Consider the following 16,141-nt stretch of genomic DNA (forward strand, 5'->3'; position numbering starts at 1 on the left):
AAAACACCCAAGGGCCTCCATTTGGATCTCTGATTCTTTTTAGGACAGATATGAAGGTGCCCGCTGTTGGGATTTGCTAAGACGTGAGGGAGGGAGGTCATGCTTCCTGGGAGAACCACTGTCCTGGGAAGAGCTTCCCTTGTAGGGCCCTGGGAGGCAGCCCCTGTCGGGTGTGGGGTGTGGGGTGTGGGCAGAGGGTAGCCATGAGGGGTGCAGACGGCTGGGACCAACACATGTGCCCTGAGGGTGGGAGTCTGGATGTTGCTGAGGAAATGTGCTGTGACATAGGGCTTCTCCCAGGCGTCTGAAGTCACCGGCCCTGCCTCTGGCTTTTGCAGGAGAATTACTACCAGGCCCCAGCCCAGGACGCCTGCCTACCCTGTGACTGCTTCCCCCATGGCTCCCACAGCCGTGCTTGCGACATGACCACTGGGCAGTGTGCCTGCAAGCCTGGTGTCATCGGCCACCAGTGCAACCGCTGTGACAACCCGTTCGCCGAGGTCACCACACTCGGCTGCGAAGGTCCGAGCTGCCCCTTCACTCCTTGCAGGTCACAGCGCAGGGACAGGCCGCCGGGCTGGCGTGCACGTGTATGCGTGCGCTCAGGGTGTTTGGGGGGACCCTGGGCTCCTTTGTGTTCTACGTCCTCTTGACCTTCTAGAAACCTGGTTCTGTGTGAAGGGCATGGGTCAGAGCCTGGTCACCCCCTCTCCAGCTCTGGCGTGGATGGGGGGTGGGGGAGATGCTAGGGTTCGGTTCTTAGTGGGAGCAGGGCCTCCTGCAGGGGGGAGGCGCACACAGACAGCAGGGCCCGTTTGTGGCCGTCAGCACAGCGTGCCCTGCTGAGCGGCCTTCTCTTTTCTCTAACCCAGTGACCTTCAACGGCTGTCCCAAAGTGTTCGAGGCCAGCATTTGGTGGCCACAGACCAAGTTCGGGCAGCCGGCTGCAGTGCCATGCCCCAAGGGGTCCGTCGGTGAGTCCCTGTGGCCGGTGGGGTCCACGGGTGGGGAACCGAGGCACACGTCCTTGTGGGAGAGCCAGTCGAGATGTCGGAACACATGCAGGCCAAGTGCTGGGAGAAATTAGATCGCCTTTTCGCTACCAGTAAATACACAGTGCAGGCAGAGGGTGTAATAGACACAGGAACGGCACAGCGTGTACAGGGACGCCTGCCAGTCACACCCGGCCATTCCCTGCTCTGCCGCTCAGCCTGGGGCACTGGGACAAATGGCTTCATTGTTCATTGCATCAGGTGTCCCCTGTGAAATGGGGACAGTGACCATGTCCACGCTGTGAGGGATGCCTGGGGAGTCCAGTGAGGCAGCACAAGTAAAGGCCCAGCTGCAGCGGATCCCTGGCGCGTGACATCATGGCTGCCCGGCAGATGGTGTTGCTGATTTCTTTTTTTTTTTTTTTGAGCCGACGTCTCACTCGGTCACCCAGGCTGAAATGCAGTGGTGCAGTCTTGGCTCACTGCAGCCTCCACCTCTTGGGTTCCAGCAATTCTCCTGCCTCAGCCTTCTGAGTAGCTGGTACTACAGGCGTGCACCACCATGCCCAACTAGTTTTTGTATTTTTTAGTAGAGACGGGGTTTCACCATATTGGCCAGGCTGGTCTCGACCTCCTGACCTCATGATCCACCCACTTTGGCCTCCCAAAGTGCTGGGATTACAAGCGAGAGCCATCATGCCCGGCCGCTGGTTTCTTCCTCACACACTTGCTCAGGAGTGCTGGCTGCTGTTTGCTGGGCGCCTGAAATGCCTGGTTGTCAGTCAGTGTTAAAGCAGCTTTGGCCATGGCCCTGGCATGAGGGGTGCAGACCCCTGGGGCCGACACATGTGCCCTGAGGGTGGGAGTCTGGATGTCTCTGAGGAAATGTGCTGCGATGTAGGGCCTCTCCCAAGCGTCTGAAGTCACTGGCCCTGCCTCTGGCTTTTGTAGGCACCACCGTGCCTCCGGGCCCTCATGGGGTTCTCACCGCCACACCATGTTCTGGGCTTGAGTACATTCAGATTGGGGATGGAAATACACCAGCATGGATCACCAATGTGAGTTTCAGGCTTTGCATTCCTGCTCTCCTTCCCCAGGAAATGCAGTTCGACGCTGGCTGCCCCCAGAGCTCTTCAACTGCACCACCGTCTCCTTCGTGGACCTCAGGACCGTGGTAGGGGTGCCTCAGGGATGCATGCTCAGCGGGGGCGCATGTGTGCTCGTGTATGCAGGAGAGTTTGCGTGGGCCAGGGCTCCTGGGCTGGGGAGTGTTGGGACAGCTGATGACTCAGGGATGGCCCCATGGGCTCCTGTGACTTGGGAGCGTTGGCACCTGAACTGGGCACCCCCACGTGTACTGTCCCCCGACACCGGCTCTGCGTCTTTGGTTCTGAGAACACAGGGTCCCTGCGTTTGACCCCATTTGCCCTCTGATCCTGCCCTGTCTCACGGGGGTTGTTCCTGGGTCTCCCACTGGCTGTCTCTCTCCGAGTCCTTTGCAGCCCACCAGCCCGTCCTTTCCATGTTCGAACTATCAGCAGTGCTCATTTTAGGGGTTTTGGATTTTTTAAATTTTTGATACGGAGTCTCACTCTGTCTCCCAGGCTAGAGGGCAGTGGCCCAGTCGCAACTCACTGCAACCTCCGCTTCCCAGATGGAAGCAGTTCTCCTGTCTCAGCCTCCCGAGTAGTTGGGACAGACAGGTGCGCACCATCATGCCTGGCTAATTTTTTGTGTTTTTAGTAGGGACGGGGTTTCACCATGTTGGCCAGGGTGGTCTTGAACTCCTGACCGCAAATGATCCACCTACCTCTGCCTCCCAAAGTGCTGGGATTACAGGCATGAGCCACCACGCCCGGCCAGGCTTTTGGATTTTTGAACTTCCATTCTGACAAGGAAACTTGCACCAGACGGTAGTGAGTTTCTGAGTAACAGCAGGGACTGAAAGCGACCAAGTGTTTGCACACCTCGCAACTGCCTCCCTGTTCCAGAATGAGAAGCCGGGGCCCTGCGGCTGGTGAGGGCGCTGTGCAACGCCATGTGGCACACGGCCACACTCTCCGGCACTGACGGGTGCACGGCCTACCAGCTGCTGGGCCGCATCCTGCAGCACGAGAGCCGGCAGCAGGGATTCGACCTGGCGGCCACACAGGATGCTGACTTCCACGAGGTAGGATGGCCGCAGGCCCAGCTCGGGGACACTCAGGGATGCCGGTGGGCGGGCGCTATGGGGCCGAGCGTCGACCCCAGCTTGTAGAAGATGGTTGTGTCCAGAATCCCCAAGGCAAACACTCATTTTGCAAATGTGAGCCCCGGCAGGTGCGGCCCCCAGCTAAACTGACGATGAAGGCTAGGGAGTTTTCTGGGAGGAAACGCGCAGGTCACCGCCCCGTGGGTGATCTCAGTAGTGCCCAGAGTGTGGTCTAAGTGGCTTCTAAGAGGTTCTAACCGGGCACAGGGGCTCACGCCTGTAATCCCAGCACTTTGGGAGGCTGAGGCAGGTGGATCACCTGAGGTCAAGAGTTAGAGACCAGCCTGACGGTGTGTGCCTGTAGTCTCAACTATACTCTGGAAACTGAGGCAGGAGAATCACTTGAACCTGGGAGGTGGAGGTTGCAGTGAGCTGAGATCATGCTACTGCACTCCAGCCTGGGCAACAGAGCGAGACTCGGTCTCAAAGAAACAAATAAATAAAGGTTCTAAGTGGCTCACCTGAATCAGCCCCCTCTCCCTTCCCCACAGCCTATGATGTAATATCATCCACCCATTTGACAGGTAAGGAAACGGAGGCACAGAGAGCTGAGGGGTTTGCCCAGAGGCACAGCTCCTAAGGGGCAGTGGGCTTTCAGAGGGCCACGCCTCTATCTCCACCCTCCCGCCCCATGTGCCGAAGTCGTCAGCCCCTGAGCACTGTCTGCTAAGAGACTCACACAGCTGATGTTTGGAAACGGCTCTTGGAGGCTCCAGAAGTTTCCTTTGACTTCTGGGCAGGTCTCTTCACCCATGCAGGACCCCCAGAGGAGTGCCTGTCCACACAGAGCCCGTGGGGGATGCCCCATTCCTCACCCCATTCACAGGGAGCCCTCAGGGACCTCCCCATCCATGCAGGCCCCACACAGGGCTTCCAGTCCATGCAGGGCCCCCCATGAGAGCTTCAGGTGTGCACAAGGCTCCCAGAGACAAGGCAGGGTCCTCTCGCTGGGATTTGAGTCCCAGCCTGAGAGTTGGGCCAGTGGCATTTGTTCTCCATGTGTGACTCTACAAACAAGTTCCCTCCCGGTTTCTTTTCTTTCTTTTTTTTTTTTTTTGAGATGGGGTCTTGCTCTATTGCCCTAGGCTGCAGTGCAGTGGCATGATCTCAGCTTACTGCAGCCTCCACCTCCTGGGTTCAAGCAATTCTCCTGCCTCCGCCTCCCCAATAGCTGGGATTACAGGCACCTGCCACTATGCCTGGCTAATTTTTTGTATTTTTAGTAGAGACAGGTTTTCACTGTGTTGGCCAGGCTGGTCTCAAACTCCTGATTTCAGGTGATCCACCTGCCTCAGCCTCCCAAAGTGCTGGGATTACAGGTGTAAGCCATTGTGCCCGGCCCTGGTTTCTACCTTGGGTGTGGTCCCCAAATCCCTGAACATGGCCCCACACCTCCACCCAGTCATTCAGAGACCCCGAGGTGCAGAGGCAGAGGGTCACCCTTGGAGGAGCTGCCTGTGTGTCCACAGTGGCCTCAGTGGGGTTTGGGAGGAGTTCTGATAAAACCAGGGACATCTCCACATGTCTTCAGCTTAGCATCTTGGGGTATATGTGGAAAAAACCTGTGGCAGGGCTCACTCTGACAGTTCGGGCCTCTGGCAGCGAATCACCCACATTCTCTCTAGTTTATGTGGTGGGGTTCGGGATGTATGGAAATCACACATTAAAAAATACTTCTTATCTATTTGAATTCAACTTTGATTAATGTTTGATCCTATTTATAAACTGAGACCATCAAATTCCCTTACGTATTTTAAATGGAATCATATGTCAGATATTTGATTTTTCTTTTTGTATTTCAGTTTGGCTAGCAAACAGATCTTCCAAGCATTTAAACAGGGCTTGTAAATCTAATAAATGAGGCCAAAAATATGAAGCATCTTGAATTCTCTGGATTTTTATATACTTTGTGAGCTATATAAAAATATACCATCTATTCCTCTTAAGATGGTAAACTTAAAAAAAAAAAAATTGGAAACTGGGCCAGGCTCAATGGCTCACGCCTGTAATCCCAGCACTTTGGGAGGCCGAGGTGGGTAGAGCAACCTGAGGTCAGGAGTTCAAGACCAGCCTGGTCAACATGGTGAAACCCCGTCTTTACTAAAAACACAAAAACTAGCCGGGTGTGTTGGCGCATGTCTGTAATCCCAGCACTTTGGGAGGCCAAGGCAGGTGGATCACCTGAGGTCGAGAGTTTGAGACCAGCCTGGACAACATGGTGAAAGCCTGTGTCTACTAAAAATACAAAAATTATCCAAGTGTGGTGGCACATGCCTGTAATCCCAGATACTTAGGAGGCTGAGGCAGGAGAATTGCTTGAACCCAGGAGACGGAGGTTGTAGTGAGCCGAGATCACACCACTGCATTCCAGCCTGGGCGACAGAATGAGATTCCATCTAAAAAAAAAAAAAAATTATAAACTCATGTTAAAGCGCACAGTCTAAAGTGCGGGGCCGGAATGAATGAATGAGCCCACTAGATGAGCAAAGGCTTTCAGGGCTGGTGTCCCTTGGTCCCGAGAGCCAGGCCTCCCTCCGCTGGCGGAGCACTGAATGCTGTCTGTCTAACCAGGACGTCATCTACTCGGGCAGCAACCTCCTGGCCCCGGCCACCAGCACAGCGTGGGAGCAGATCAGTGGAGCGAGGGTGGCACGGCACAGCTGCTCCAGCACCTCGAGGGCTACTTCAGCAACGTGGCACGCAACGTGCAGCGGACATACCTGCGGCCCTTCGTCATTGTCACCGCCAACATGAGTAAGGCACTGGCTGCATGGGGGGTGGAACCCCGCGATCATCGGGGCTCTACCCAGGAGCTGGGCCCATGGGTGTAGCAGGTGGGCTCCCGGCCATGCTTAGCCATGCTCTTAGAAAAACAATTTAGGGGTCGGGTGCGGTGTCTCACGCCTGTAACTCCAGTATTCTGGGAGGCCAAGACAGGCAGATCATGTGAAGTCAGGAGTCAGCTCATCCGTTGACGGATGCCTGGGTCATGTCCACCTTTTGGCCTGTGTGAATGGTGCTGTTGCGAATGTGGGTGTGCAAATATCTGGGTCCTTGCTTTTAGTCTTTTGGGTGTAGAGCCAGAAGTGGATTTGCTGGGTCATGTGGTAAATCCTATGACCCAGCCTGGCCAACATGGTGAAACCCTGTCTCTACTAAAAGTAGAAAAAGTAACCAGGCATGGTGGTGCACGCCTGTAGTCCTAGCTACGCTGAAGGCTGAGGCAGGAGAATCACTTGAACCTGGGAGGCAGAGGTTGCGGTGAGCTAAGATCGGGCAACTGCACTCCAGCCTGGGTGACAGGAAACTGTCTCAAAAAAAAAACCAGCAGCTAGGCCTGTTTCCTCATCTGTGAATGGAGTCTTTGGAAGACAGTCTGCAGTGACTCACCCATTGCTCCCAGGGGCCAGGTCCCAGGCTTGGGAGATGTTGGGCCATGATCTTGGGTGTCCAGCCGGCAGGTCCTCCAGACCCTCAGGTGTGAGGCTCTAGAAGGGTGGGTGTCAAGGGTCCTGCCTCCAGGCTCACTGCAGACAGGTGTAGGTACATGTAGGGTGCAGGAAGCTGGAAATCGATTCTGTTCTAAAGATGGTCAGTCAACCAGGCATGGTACTTCACACCTGTAATCCCAGCAGTGTGGGAGGCCAAGGTGGGCAGACTGCTTGAGCCCAGGAGTTCGAGACCAGCCTGGGCACTGTAGTGAGACCCCTTCTCTATTAAAAAAATAAATAAATTAGCCAGGTGTGGTGGCATGCTCCTGTATTCCCAGCTACTCAGGAGACTGAGGTGGGAGGATTGTTTGAGCCCAGGAGATTGAGGCTACAGTGGGCTGAGATTGAACCACTGCACTCCATCCTGGGTGAGAGAGTGAGACCTGGTCTCAAAAAATAAATATAAATAAATAGGCTGGGCACAGTGGCTCGTGCCTGTAATCCCAGCACTTTGGGAGGCTGAGGCAGGCGGCTCACTTGAGGTCAGGAGTTTGCGACCAGCCTGGCCAACATGGCGAAATGCCATCTCTACCAAAAACACAAAAAATTAGCCAGGCGTGATGGTGCATACATGTGATCCCAGTACTCGGGAGGCTGAGACAGGAGAAGTGGTTGAAGCTGGGAGGCAGAGGTTGCAGTCAGCCAAGATCACACTGCTGCACTCCACCGGGGGAGACAGCGTGAAACTCCATCTCAAAAAACCAATTTTTAAAAAAATTAAATAAATAAATAAGGCCAGCCAATCAGTGTGACAGTTGTAGTCATTTTGAAAACAGCGACCGGGCACAGTGGCTCATGCCTCTAATCCCAGCACTTTGGGAGGCCGAGGCGGGTGGATCACGAGGTCAAGAGATCAAGACCATCCTGGTCAACATGGTGAGACCCCGTCTCTACCAAAATACAAAAAATTAGCTGGCATGATGGCACGTGCCTGTAATCCCAGCTACTCAAGAGGCTGAGGCAGGAGAATTGCCTGAACCCAGGAGGCGGAGGTTGCGGTGAGCTGAGATCGCGCCATTGCACTCCAGCCTGGGTGACAAGAGCGAAACTCCATCTCAAAAAAAAAAAGAAAACAGCAAGGGTTCAAGACAGCTGTGGGGGTTATGTCTGATTAAAGGAACTGTTTTCCCAGTTCTTGCTGTCGACATCTTTGACAAGTTGAACTTCAGGGGAGCCACAGTGCCACGGTTCGATGCCATTCAGGAAGAGTTCCCCAGGGAGCTGCAGTCCTCTGTCTCCTTCCCAGCTGACTTCTTCAAACCACCTGAAGAAAAAGGTAAAAGCTCTTAGAAACCTGCTGCTGCCCTCGACACCCCCAGAGTTCTGGGAGGGGGGCCCCCTGCAGCATCCCAGGAGGGTGAATATGCCATGCTCTGGGCACTGACGATCCAGGGCTGGGGTATTCTGAGTGTTGGCCAGCGCCAGGTCCTTTTGGTGGCCGCGGGTTGTTTCAAACAAGCGCTTAGGTACAGGTTGAGCACCCTAATCCTGAAATCTGAACTGCTTCAGAATCTGAACCTTCTGGAGCACCAACCTGACGCTGGAAGGAAGTGCTCGTTGTAGCATAAGTATGAATACTTAAAAAAAAAATCCAGGCTGGGCGCGGTGGCTCACGCCTGTAATCCCAGCATTTTGGGAGGCCGAGGTGGGCGGATCACCTGAGGTCTGGAGTTCGAGACCAGCCTGGCCAACATGGTAAAACCCCATCTCTACTAAAAAATACAAAAACTAGCCAGCTGTGGTGGCAGGCACCTGTAATCCCAGCTACTCAGGAGGTGGAGGTATGAGAATCGCTTGAGCCCAGGAGGCGGAGGTTGCAGCATTGAGATGCACCAGCCTGGGCTATAGAGTGAGACTTTGTCTCAAAAACAAAAATCCAAAATGTTCCTAAGCATTTCAGCTGATGGATACTCAGCCACGTAACTGATAATGTGAACAAGAAAACAGAACTGAAATTTGTGTGTACACTGGTCTTCGGTGTGCAGTGAAAAGCTGCTGCTAGCTGGGTACGATGGCTCACACCTGTAACCCCAACCCTGGGAGGCTGACATGGGGAGGATCTCTTGAGCCCAGAAATTCAAGAGCAACCTGGGCAACATAGGGAAACCCCATTTCTACCAAAAAAGTTTTTTTTTTTAATTACCTGGGCATGGTGGTGCCCACCTATAGTCCCACCTACTCAGGAGGCTGAGGCGGGAGGATTTCTTGAGCCCAGGAGATGGAGGCTGCAGTGAGCTGTGGTCATGCCACTGCAGCCCAGCCTATGCAACAGAGAAAGAACCTGTGTGGGGGGTTGGGAGGTGGAAGGCCGCCTTTAAATAGAAATAAAAATTTTAGAGTCACCTTCCCCTCCCTGAAAGAAACAACCACAAAACCCAAACCAGAATGCCGTCTGTGTATGTGTAAATCCTCAGTCCTGGGTTGAGATAGGTGATACAAAACAGTATAAACATTTCGAATTTTCCTAAGGTGCTTTTTCACAGATCCATGACAATCACTAAAACCGTCCCAAAATAAAAAGGACATGAAAAGGTAAACCCCTTAATGGACCGTTTAGAATCTGAAACCTTGTGACTAAAGCGATTTTGTCAGGTATATCTCGTGTCATTAAAAGAGGGGTGACTGATACGGGGCTGTGCCTGAAACTGAGAGGATGAGGTTTGAAACTGACTAGCCCCCCCCGCCCCTGCAGCCAGCTCTCTCCGGAACTAATAGAGTGAGAACTTGCGCATTACCAATGGGAGGTACCAAGCCATTCATGGGGGATCCACCCCTGTGACCCCCAACACCCCCGACCATGTGCAGGTCTAACGCTGATCACATTTCAACGTGAGATTTGGAGGGGCCAGTCATCCAGACTATATCAGATACATTCATGTTGAAGCAGTCCACCTCCAGAACTCTCTTCATCCTGCAGATCTGAAACTCTAGCCCGCAAAACGCCAACACCCCTCCCCAGCCCTAGTGCCCACTGTGCTTTCTTTCTCTGAATTGGACTCCTCTAGGGAACTCCTATAGGTGGAATCACGCAATTATTTGTTCTTTTGTGATTGGCTTATTTCTCTGAGCGTAATGTCCTCTAGGTTCACGCATGTCGTGGTAAGTGTCAGACTGCTTCCCTTTGAAGGCTGAGTAATATTCCATTGTGTGGATGGACCACGTGTGTTTATCCTCTCACATGTTGATGGATGCCTGCGTCGTGTCCACCTTTTGGCCTGTGTGAATGGTGCTGTTGTGAACGTGGGTGTGCAAGCATCTGTGTCCCTGTGTTCAATCTTTTGGATGTAGAACCAGAATTGGGCTTGCTGGGCCATGCGGTAAATCCTATTTTTGATTTTTTGAGGACCTGCCATATTGTTTTCAGTGGAACATCTGTTGGTTTGTGAGAAATGCCTGCTGGCCCTGACCTCAGCCTTGGAGAATGCAGGTGTTCCCGCCAGAGTCCTCACGCTCTGCTCACTTTGCAGAAGGCCCCCTGGGGAGACCGGCCGGCCAGAGGACCATGCCGCAGACCACGTGACTGGGACCAGGCACCGAGAGGGAGGCTCCGATCAGCAGGCGGAGGCGACACCCTGATGATGCTGGCCAGTTCGCCGTCGCTCTGGTCATCATTTACCGCACCCTGGGGCAGTTCCTGCCCGAGCGCTATGACCCAGACCACCGAAGCCTTCAGTAAGGCCTGGGCATGTGGACATGGGGAGGGTCCGTTTCAGAGGTCCCCAAGGCTTCCACAAGTCAAAATTCTGATCTTGATCAAGCACAGGTCTTCACGGCAGCATTTCACCGGGACCCTGGCCCAGAGACAGAGACCACTGCCCTGTGGTGTCCCTTGGAGGGAGGTTCTGGGTCTGCCACTGGATGCCATCCCCTGGAGCACCATACACCCTTTGCCTGGGCTTATCCCAGTGCTTCTGCCAGAAATGCCCCCTCCTCAGCATACACCCCATCTTGTGCCCTGAGGGACCCCATGCTGTCCCCACAGGCCCTACCCGAGGCTGTCGTGGGTGGTGCCTGCTGCTGGCCCTGGGGCTTTAGGGCTGCTCAGCCTGTCCCGGCTGGAAAGGATGGATGTCGGGAAGCAGCTTTGTGGCCCCCTCAGTGGGAGCAGCCCGAGCCTCTGCCTTTCCTCCTTTTGCAGTTTCCCAGACACTTCCCTGACTCTGGGGTCCTCGTGATCACGTGGTTCTCAGTGACCGGGTGATTCACCCCTGAGAGCTGCCATTATTCTGCTGTCTTTGGACATTTAAGCCACCACCTGTTTGTCTGCCGTTAACTGTTTCGACTATAATGTCTTCACACCTGTGCCTTCTGTTTCTTTTTGAATTTCTGACCCGAAGATGACACATCTCCCTGTGGGCTGTGTCAGTGATAAAACCTGCACATTGTGCAGGGGGATGAAGACATTGTGGGGCCTGCGGCTCTGAGCTCTCTGAGTGTGATTCTCTGTCCCCTAGAGCCACATTCGTGGCATGTCCTCAGGGCGTTTGTGTGAATGTTTCCTAATCGTGTCTGTCCACATGCTCTGGCTTCTTGACCTCAGGCTGCCTCACCGGCCCATCATTAATACCCCGATAGTGAGCACGCTAATGTACAGTGAGGGGGCTCCGCTCCCAAGACCCCTGGAGAGGCCTGTCCTGGTGGAGTTTGCCCTGCTGGAGACGGAGGAGCGAACCAAGCCCGTCTGCGTGTTCTGGAACCACTCCCTGGCGTAAGTGTGGCGCCGGGAGCCCCACATCCCCATGTGAGGACTTTGCCAAGTCAGAGAGCACTGCAGGGTCAGGGGAGCGGTGGTAGAGCGTCCCACGAGGATGGTCCCTTGTGGTCTGTGTCTCCCCTTCCAGCCCCTTGTGGGGCAGTCAGCCTCCTGCTCTGCTCCTGTGGAAGCATCAGAGCCCCCCAGATGCCCACACACAGACGTACACAGACCCGCACATGGAGACACAGACATGCAAACACACATGCAGGCCCACACACACATGCAGGCTCACACACATATGCAAACCCACAGGCGCACACAGATGCACACACACAGGTGCACACGCACAGGTGCAAATGCGCAGGTGCACATGCACAGGTGCACATGCACACCCACAGATGTACAACCACAGGTGCACACGCACAGATGCACACCTGCAGATGCATACTTGCAGATTCACACACAGATGCACATACACAGATACACACACACAGATGCACATGGGCAGATACACACAGATGCATGCCCACAGATGCACACACACAGGTGCACGCAGACCCACACATGGAGAGGCAGACATGCAGGTGCACAGAGAGATCCCTCAAGGCTGACACCCAGGAAGGGGCTCCTCACCTGCCGGACTCCCGAGATGCAGCGGCCATACTAGTGTATTGGCCAGTTCATTGCTGGATAAGACAGAGACCTGTTCACACACGGGAGGGCAGACCCAGAGATTGGGCCCAGGAGCCCTTCTGCTGACAGTGGGAACCCCCAGCTATGTGTGCGGTCCCCATACCAGACAAGGGCCCCAATCCTAGTCTTGCCCAAGAGGCCGACACAGCCCAGCTTTGGGGACTGGCTTTACCCCCAAGTGGCCACATCTGGCCACAGCACAGGCCAGAAGCAGCATCAGAGAGCCAGCCAGCAGAGTGGCGAAGGCAGGAGGTGGTGCGCCCGAGTCTGTGTTTCAGCGTGTGTTCCAGTGAGGGAAAGGTGTTTTGTAGTTAGAAAAAGCAGAATGACATTCTCACCCACACGTGAGAGTGGGTTCAGACTCGCGTGGCTCAGCTCTCCTGGGAGCCGGTGGTGTTTGTTCTTCACTTTGCCTTTTTAGCTGCAGGGTTTATGTGAGGCCTGGACTTCTTTGAGTTGCTCTGTCTTTACCAGGAGCTTGCCTCTACTCTGCCGGTTTGTTTTCACTTTTGCTGTCTCTGTTTAGAAGAAAACACTAGAACTGGGGAGTGGTGGGAGGATGGGAGCACAAGCTGGTGGGGAGACCCGATGTGTCTCCACATACTGGGAGGGAGTGCCAGGAAGGGGAGACACCATGCAGGACTTGGGGAGTCAGAGCGTGAGCACCCCCAGGCTCAAATCGGCTGAACATTGTGTATCTGGTGGCGTCCATGCAGCGGGAACACTCCCCCCTCCCCCCACCACCATTCTACTGGGCAGAGTGGAGAGCCATGAGTGGTGGCTGTGCGGGGGGCCACGCCATGGTGAGCGAGCTCATGCCAGGAGCCTGTTCAGCCCAGCCTTCTTCTCCTGCTTCTGTGCCTTCCAAGTCCTAGTTAATGAGCAACCAGCACAGTACCTGGAATGCAATAGGCGCTTGGCTTATAAAGGGGAGACTAAAGGAGCCCCTTGCACCATGAGGGACGTCAGGCCAGCCGTCTGTCCCAGGCCTTCATCTGCATCCTGGCAGTTAGCTCTGGCTCTGATGCCCTGCTGTCTGCTTTATGCTGTACCTGTTATTCCCAGATTATAAACTTCATGGCAGACATATTAGTGTCCACGTCCCATTTTACAGGCGAGCAAACTAAGGATCTGAGAGGTGGTGTGATTTTCCCAGAGTCTGGGAGGGCAGGGCCCTGTCTGAAGCTGAGACACACCTGATAACAACTTGCTATCTGGGGCTTCCCATCAGGAAAAGTGGAAGTCCCCATGGGGCCCTGGCTTCTGGGCAGCTCCCATAAAACATTGTTCAATCTGAAGATGCAAGTGTCAGAGGAAGGCGAGATGATCTCATGAAAGCGTCTGTCCTCAGAAGGAGACAGGAGTGCATTGCAGCTCTGTGAACCCCAGTGGGCGGTTCCAGCAGCAGGGCGTGTGGTGGACGTGAGACGGCCCTGTTTGAGTTCTGCTGCCAGAGGACACATAGAACTTGAACTTCAGAGGCTGCTCCTTGGAGGCCCTGACAAGACACAGGAGGGAAGGGAGATTTCCCATGGTCCTGCCTTCATTGGGTGGCTTTTATTTATTTATTTTTCTTTTTGAGACAGAGTCTTGCACTGCCACCCAGGCTGGAGTGCAATGGTGTGATCTCGGCTCACTGCAACCTCTGCCTCCTGCGTTCATGCGATTCTGCTGCCTCAGCCTCTCAAGTGGCTGGGATTACCAGTGCGCACTACTACACCCAGCTGATTTTTTGTATTTTTAGTAGAGATGGGGTTTCATTATGTTGGCCAGATTGGTCTCGAACTCCTTCCCTCATGATCCACCCACCTTGGCCTCCCAAAGTGCTGGGATTACAGACACGAGCCACCACACCTGGCAAACAGGTGTCTTATTTTCGGTGCAGGGGGCTGGTGAGGAACATGGTGGTGAGCAGCCTGCGAGGACGCGGGGCTTTCATCATTCACAGTACCTGCTGTTTGGTTTGGCCAATGTGGCCCGTGAGCCCCTAGGGCTGGGCAAAGGCTGCCCCCGACAGGCTCATGGATGGAGGGAACCATCTCACCCCCGCCCCTTCTCTCTCCTATCCGCAGCGTCAGTGGGACCGGAGGGTGGTCTGCTCGGGGATGCGAGCTCCTGTCCAGAAACTGGACGCACGTCACGTGCCAGTGCAGCCACACAGTCAGCTTCGCGGTGCTCATGGACATCTCCAGGCGTGAGGTGGGCATCCTCCTGTGGCCGCTGTGCCCGCCAAGCCTACCCCCGAGTCTGCCCCCTCCTCAAACAAAATCTTCCACTGCAAGTGCTTTGAACAAAGCACATCAACCAGTTAAAAACCATTCCAGGACTGGCCAGAGTCCATGAGGATTTCCATAACAAAGCCCCGTGACAAGGGTTTTCAGAGCCCTGCTTATGCTTTATACCCTGGGATGACAGACCCAAAGCTCTCAGAGGAGCTCCCCAATCTGCCCCTCACTTCAGAGTGGGTCTGCTGGAAGGTGCCGCTGTCCAATTGCTTTAATTGTAAGGGAGGTGACAGCTGCTGGGCACAGTGGGTGCGCTCCCTCGGGGCCACACGCAGGGCCACAGGACAAAAGGCGGGGTGGCTAATGTTTAGCCTCTGGCATTTTAAGCGGCCTGGGAATGTGAGCCGGCTATTGTGGGCCTGCAGATGAATTGGGGAGTGGCCTGGGTGCTGTCCTGGCCTCCCATTACCGGGACAGGAAGTAGGTGGGAGCCAGCCTGGGCATGGCCTGTGGGGGACTCGGTGTCTAGGAGGCAGAACCAGAGGCCTGGGTGGCCTCCCCGGCCCCTCCCCAGGGCCATGCTGTGGCTCAGGTGCCCAGACCACCGTCCTTCCCGAGGGCTTTCTGATGTGAAGTGCCCCTGGTTTCTGTCACATTCTTGGAAGGGTGAGTCAGTCCTGAGGCAGGGCTGGAGGGGGGCTGTGGCTTTCTGTGCACTGTGCATGAGAAGCTGCCCTGCCTGTGCCCCTGTCTCACAGGCAGAAGGCACTCCCCAGCAGGACCCAGCCTGGAGAGGGGGTCAGTGGTTAGTGACTTGGTTCATATAAGGGCGGGATTGGAGTTCTCATGGCCAGGATGCCAGGTGACATACGGACCAAGGAAGCTGAAATTGAGGCAGAAGAAAGGAGGCTGGAGTGGGAGTCTGAGGCTCCCGTGGTCCGGATGCCCCAAAGCCAGAATCTCTGAACAGTCCCCGAGCCAGTGGAGGGAGCCTGGGGTGTTACTGCAGGCCCCAGGGACACCCAGGGCCCAGAGCGTTGAAGGAGCCACAGGAGTGGCAGTTCCAGGCCCAGGGCCATGAGCACTCGGCCTCCCCGGCCCAGCCTGATCTTGGCTTCCCGGCTCAGTCCCATATGGTAAACAACCCCTTCCAGAAGATACCAGAGAACCAGAGCTTGTGAATGCAGAAATGCCCGAGGGGCCAGGGCCCAGGGGCCTGGGGCCTGGACAGGTGTCCTGGTTTGTAAAAGCACAGAAAACACAGCAGCATGAGCACACGCTGCTGGGCTGCACACTTCAAAGCACCCAAGAGGGCACGTTTTATTTTAGCACAATTTTTCTTTTCTTTTTTTTTTTTTTCCTTGAGATGGAGTTTTGCTCTTGTCACTAAGGCTGGAGTACAGTGGCACAACCTCAGGTCACTGCAACCTCCATCTCCTGAATTCAAGTGATTCACCTGCCTCAGCCTCCAAAGTAGCTGGGATTACAGGCTCCCACCACCATACCTGGCTAATTGTTGTATTTTTGTAGAGATGGGTTTCACCATGTTGGCCAGGCAGGTCCCGAACTCCTGACCTCAGGTGATCCACCTGCCTAGGCCTCTGAAAGTGCTGGGATTACAGGTGTGAGCCACCATGCCCAGCCTTTTTTATAAAACATGTTCAATGCCCGTAAGAAATGCATAATAAGGTTGGCTGTGGTGGCTCGAAGCTGTAATCCCAGCACTTTGGGAGGCTGAGGCAGGCAGATCACTTGAGCTCACAAGTTTAAGACCAGCCTGAGAAACATAGTAA

General features: G+C 54.7%; 2 protein-coding genes across 3 annotated transcripts in view; both read left to right on the top strand.

Annotated features, from left to right (window-relative positions):
• Positions 1 to 3,123, top strand: part of LOC128928918 (cadherin EGF LAG seven-pass G-type receptor 1-like) — a 22,954-nt gene extending 19,831 nt beyond the window's left edge. For both annotated transcript variants that reach the window (XM_078339201.1, XM_078339200.1), the window contains exons 5-8: positions 339 to 522; positions 873 to 974; positions 2,090 to 2,166; positions 2,984 to 3,123. In XM_078339201.1, coding sequence (XP_078195327.1) covers positions 423 to 522; positions 873 to 974; positions 2,090 to 2,166; positions 2,984 to 3,013 — 309 coding nt within the window. In that variant the 5' untranslated portion in view covers positions 339 to 422 and the 3' untranslated portion in view covers positions 3,014 to 3,123. The remainder of the gene's footprint in view (positions 1 to 338; positions 523 to 872; positions 975 to 2,089; positions 2,167 to 2,983) is intronic.
• Positions 3,031 to 14,328, top strand: LOC118151450 (cadherin EGF LAG seven-pass G-type receptor 1-like). Its single transcript, XM_078339204.1, has 6 exons — positions 3,031 to 3,162; positions 5,835 to 5,997; positions 7,867 to 8,010; positions 10,202 to 10,406; positions 11,275 to 11,442; positions 14,196 to 14,328. The coding sequence occupies exons 1-4, from the start codon at positions 3,031 to 3,033 to the stop codon at positions 10,252 to 10,254; spliced, it is 492 nt and encodes a 163-aa protein (XP_078195330.1). The 3' UTR covers positions 10,255 to 10,406; positions 11,275 to 11,442; positions 14,196 to 14,328.
• The last annotated feature ends 1,813 nt before the right edge of the window (positions 14,329 to 16,141 follow it).

Source organism: Callithrix jacchus, chromosome 1 (genome assembly GCF_049354715.1).
Source record: "Callithrix jacchus isolate 240 chromosome 1, calJac240_pri, whole genome shotgun sequence".
In the NCBI taxonomy this organism is placed as follows: Eukaryota; Metazoa; Chordata; class Mammalia; order Primates; family Cebidae; genus Callithrix; species Callithrix jacchus.

What these genes read in the sequence shown, in the direction of transcription:
- LOC118151450 (XM_078339204.1), top strand. Translation starts at nt 3,031, where the DNA reads ATGTGGCACACGGCCACACTCTCCGGCACTGACGGGTGCACGGCCTAC. An exon ending in CATTGTCACCGCCAACATGA is followed by an intron (nt 5,998 to 7,866) that starts GTAAGGCACTGG and finishes CTGTTTTCCCAG; the next exon opens with TTCTTGCTGTCGACATCTTT. An exon ending in CAAACCACCTGAAGAAAAAG is followed by an intron (nt 8,011 to 10,201) that starts GTAAAAGCTCTT and finishes CTCACTTTGCAG; the next exon opens with AAGGCCCCCTGGGGAGACCG.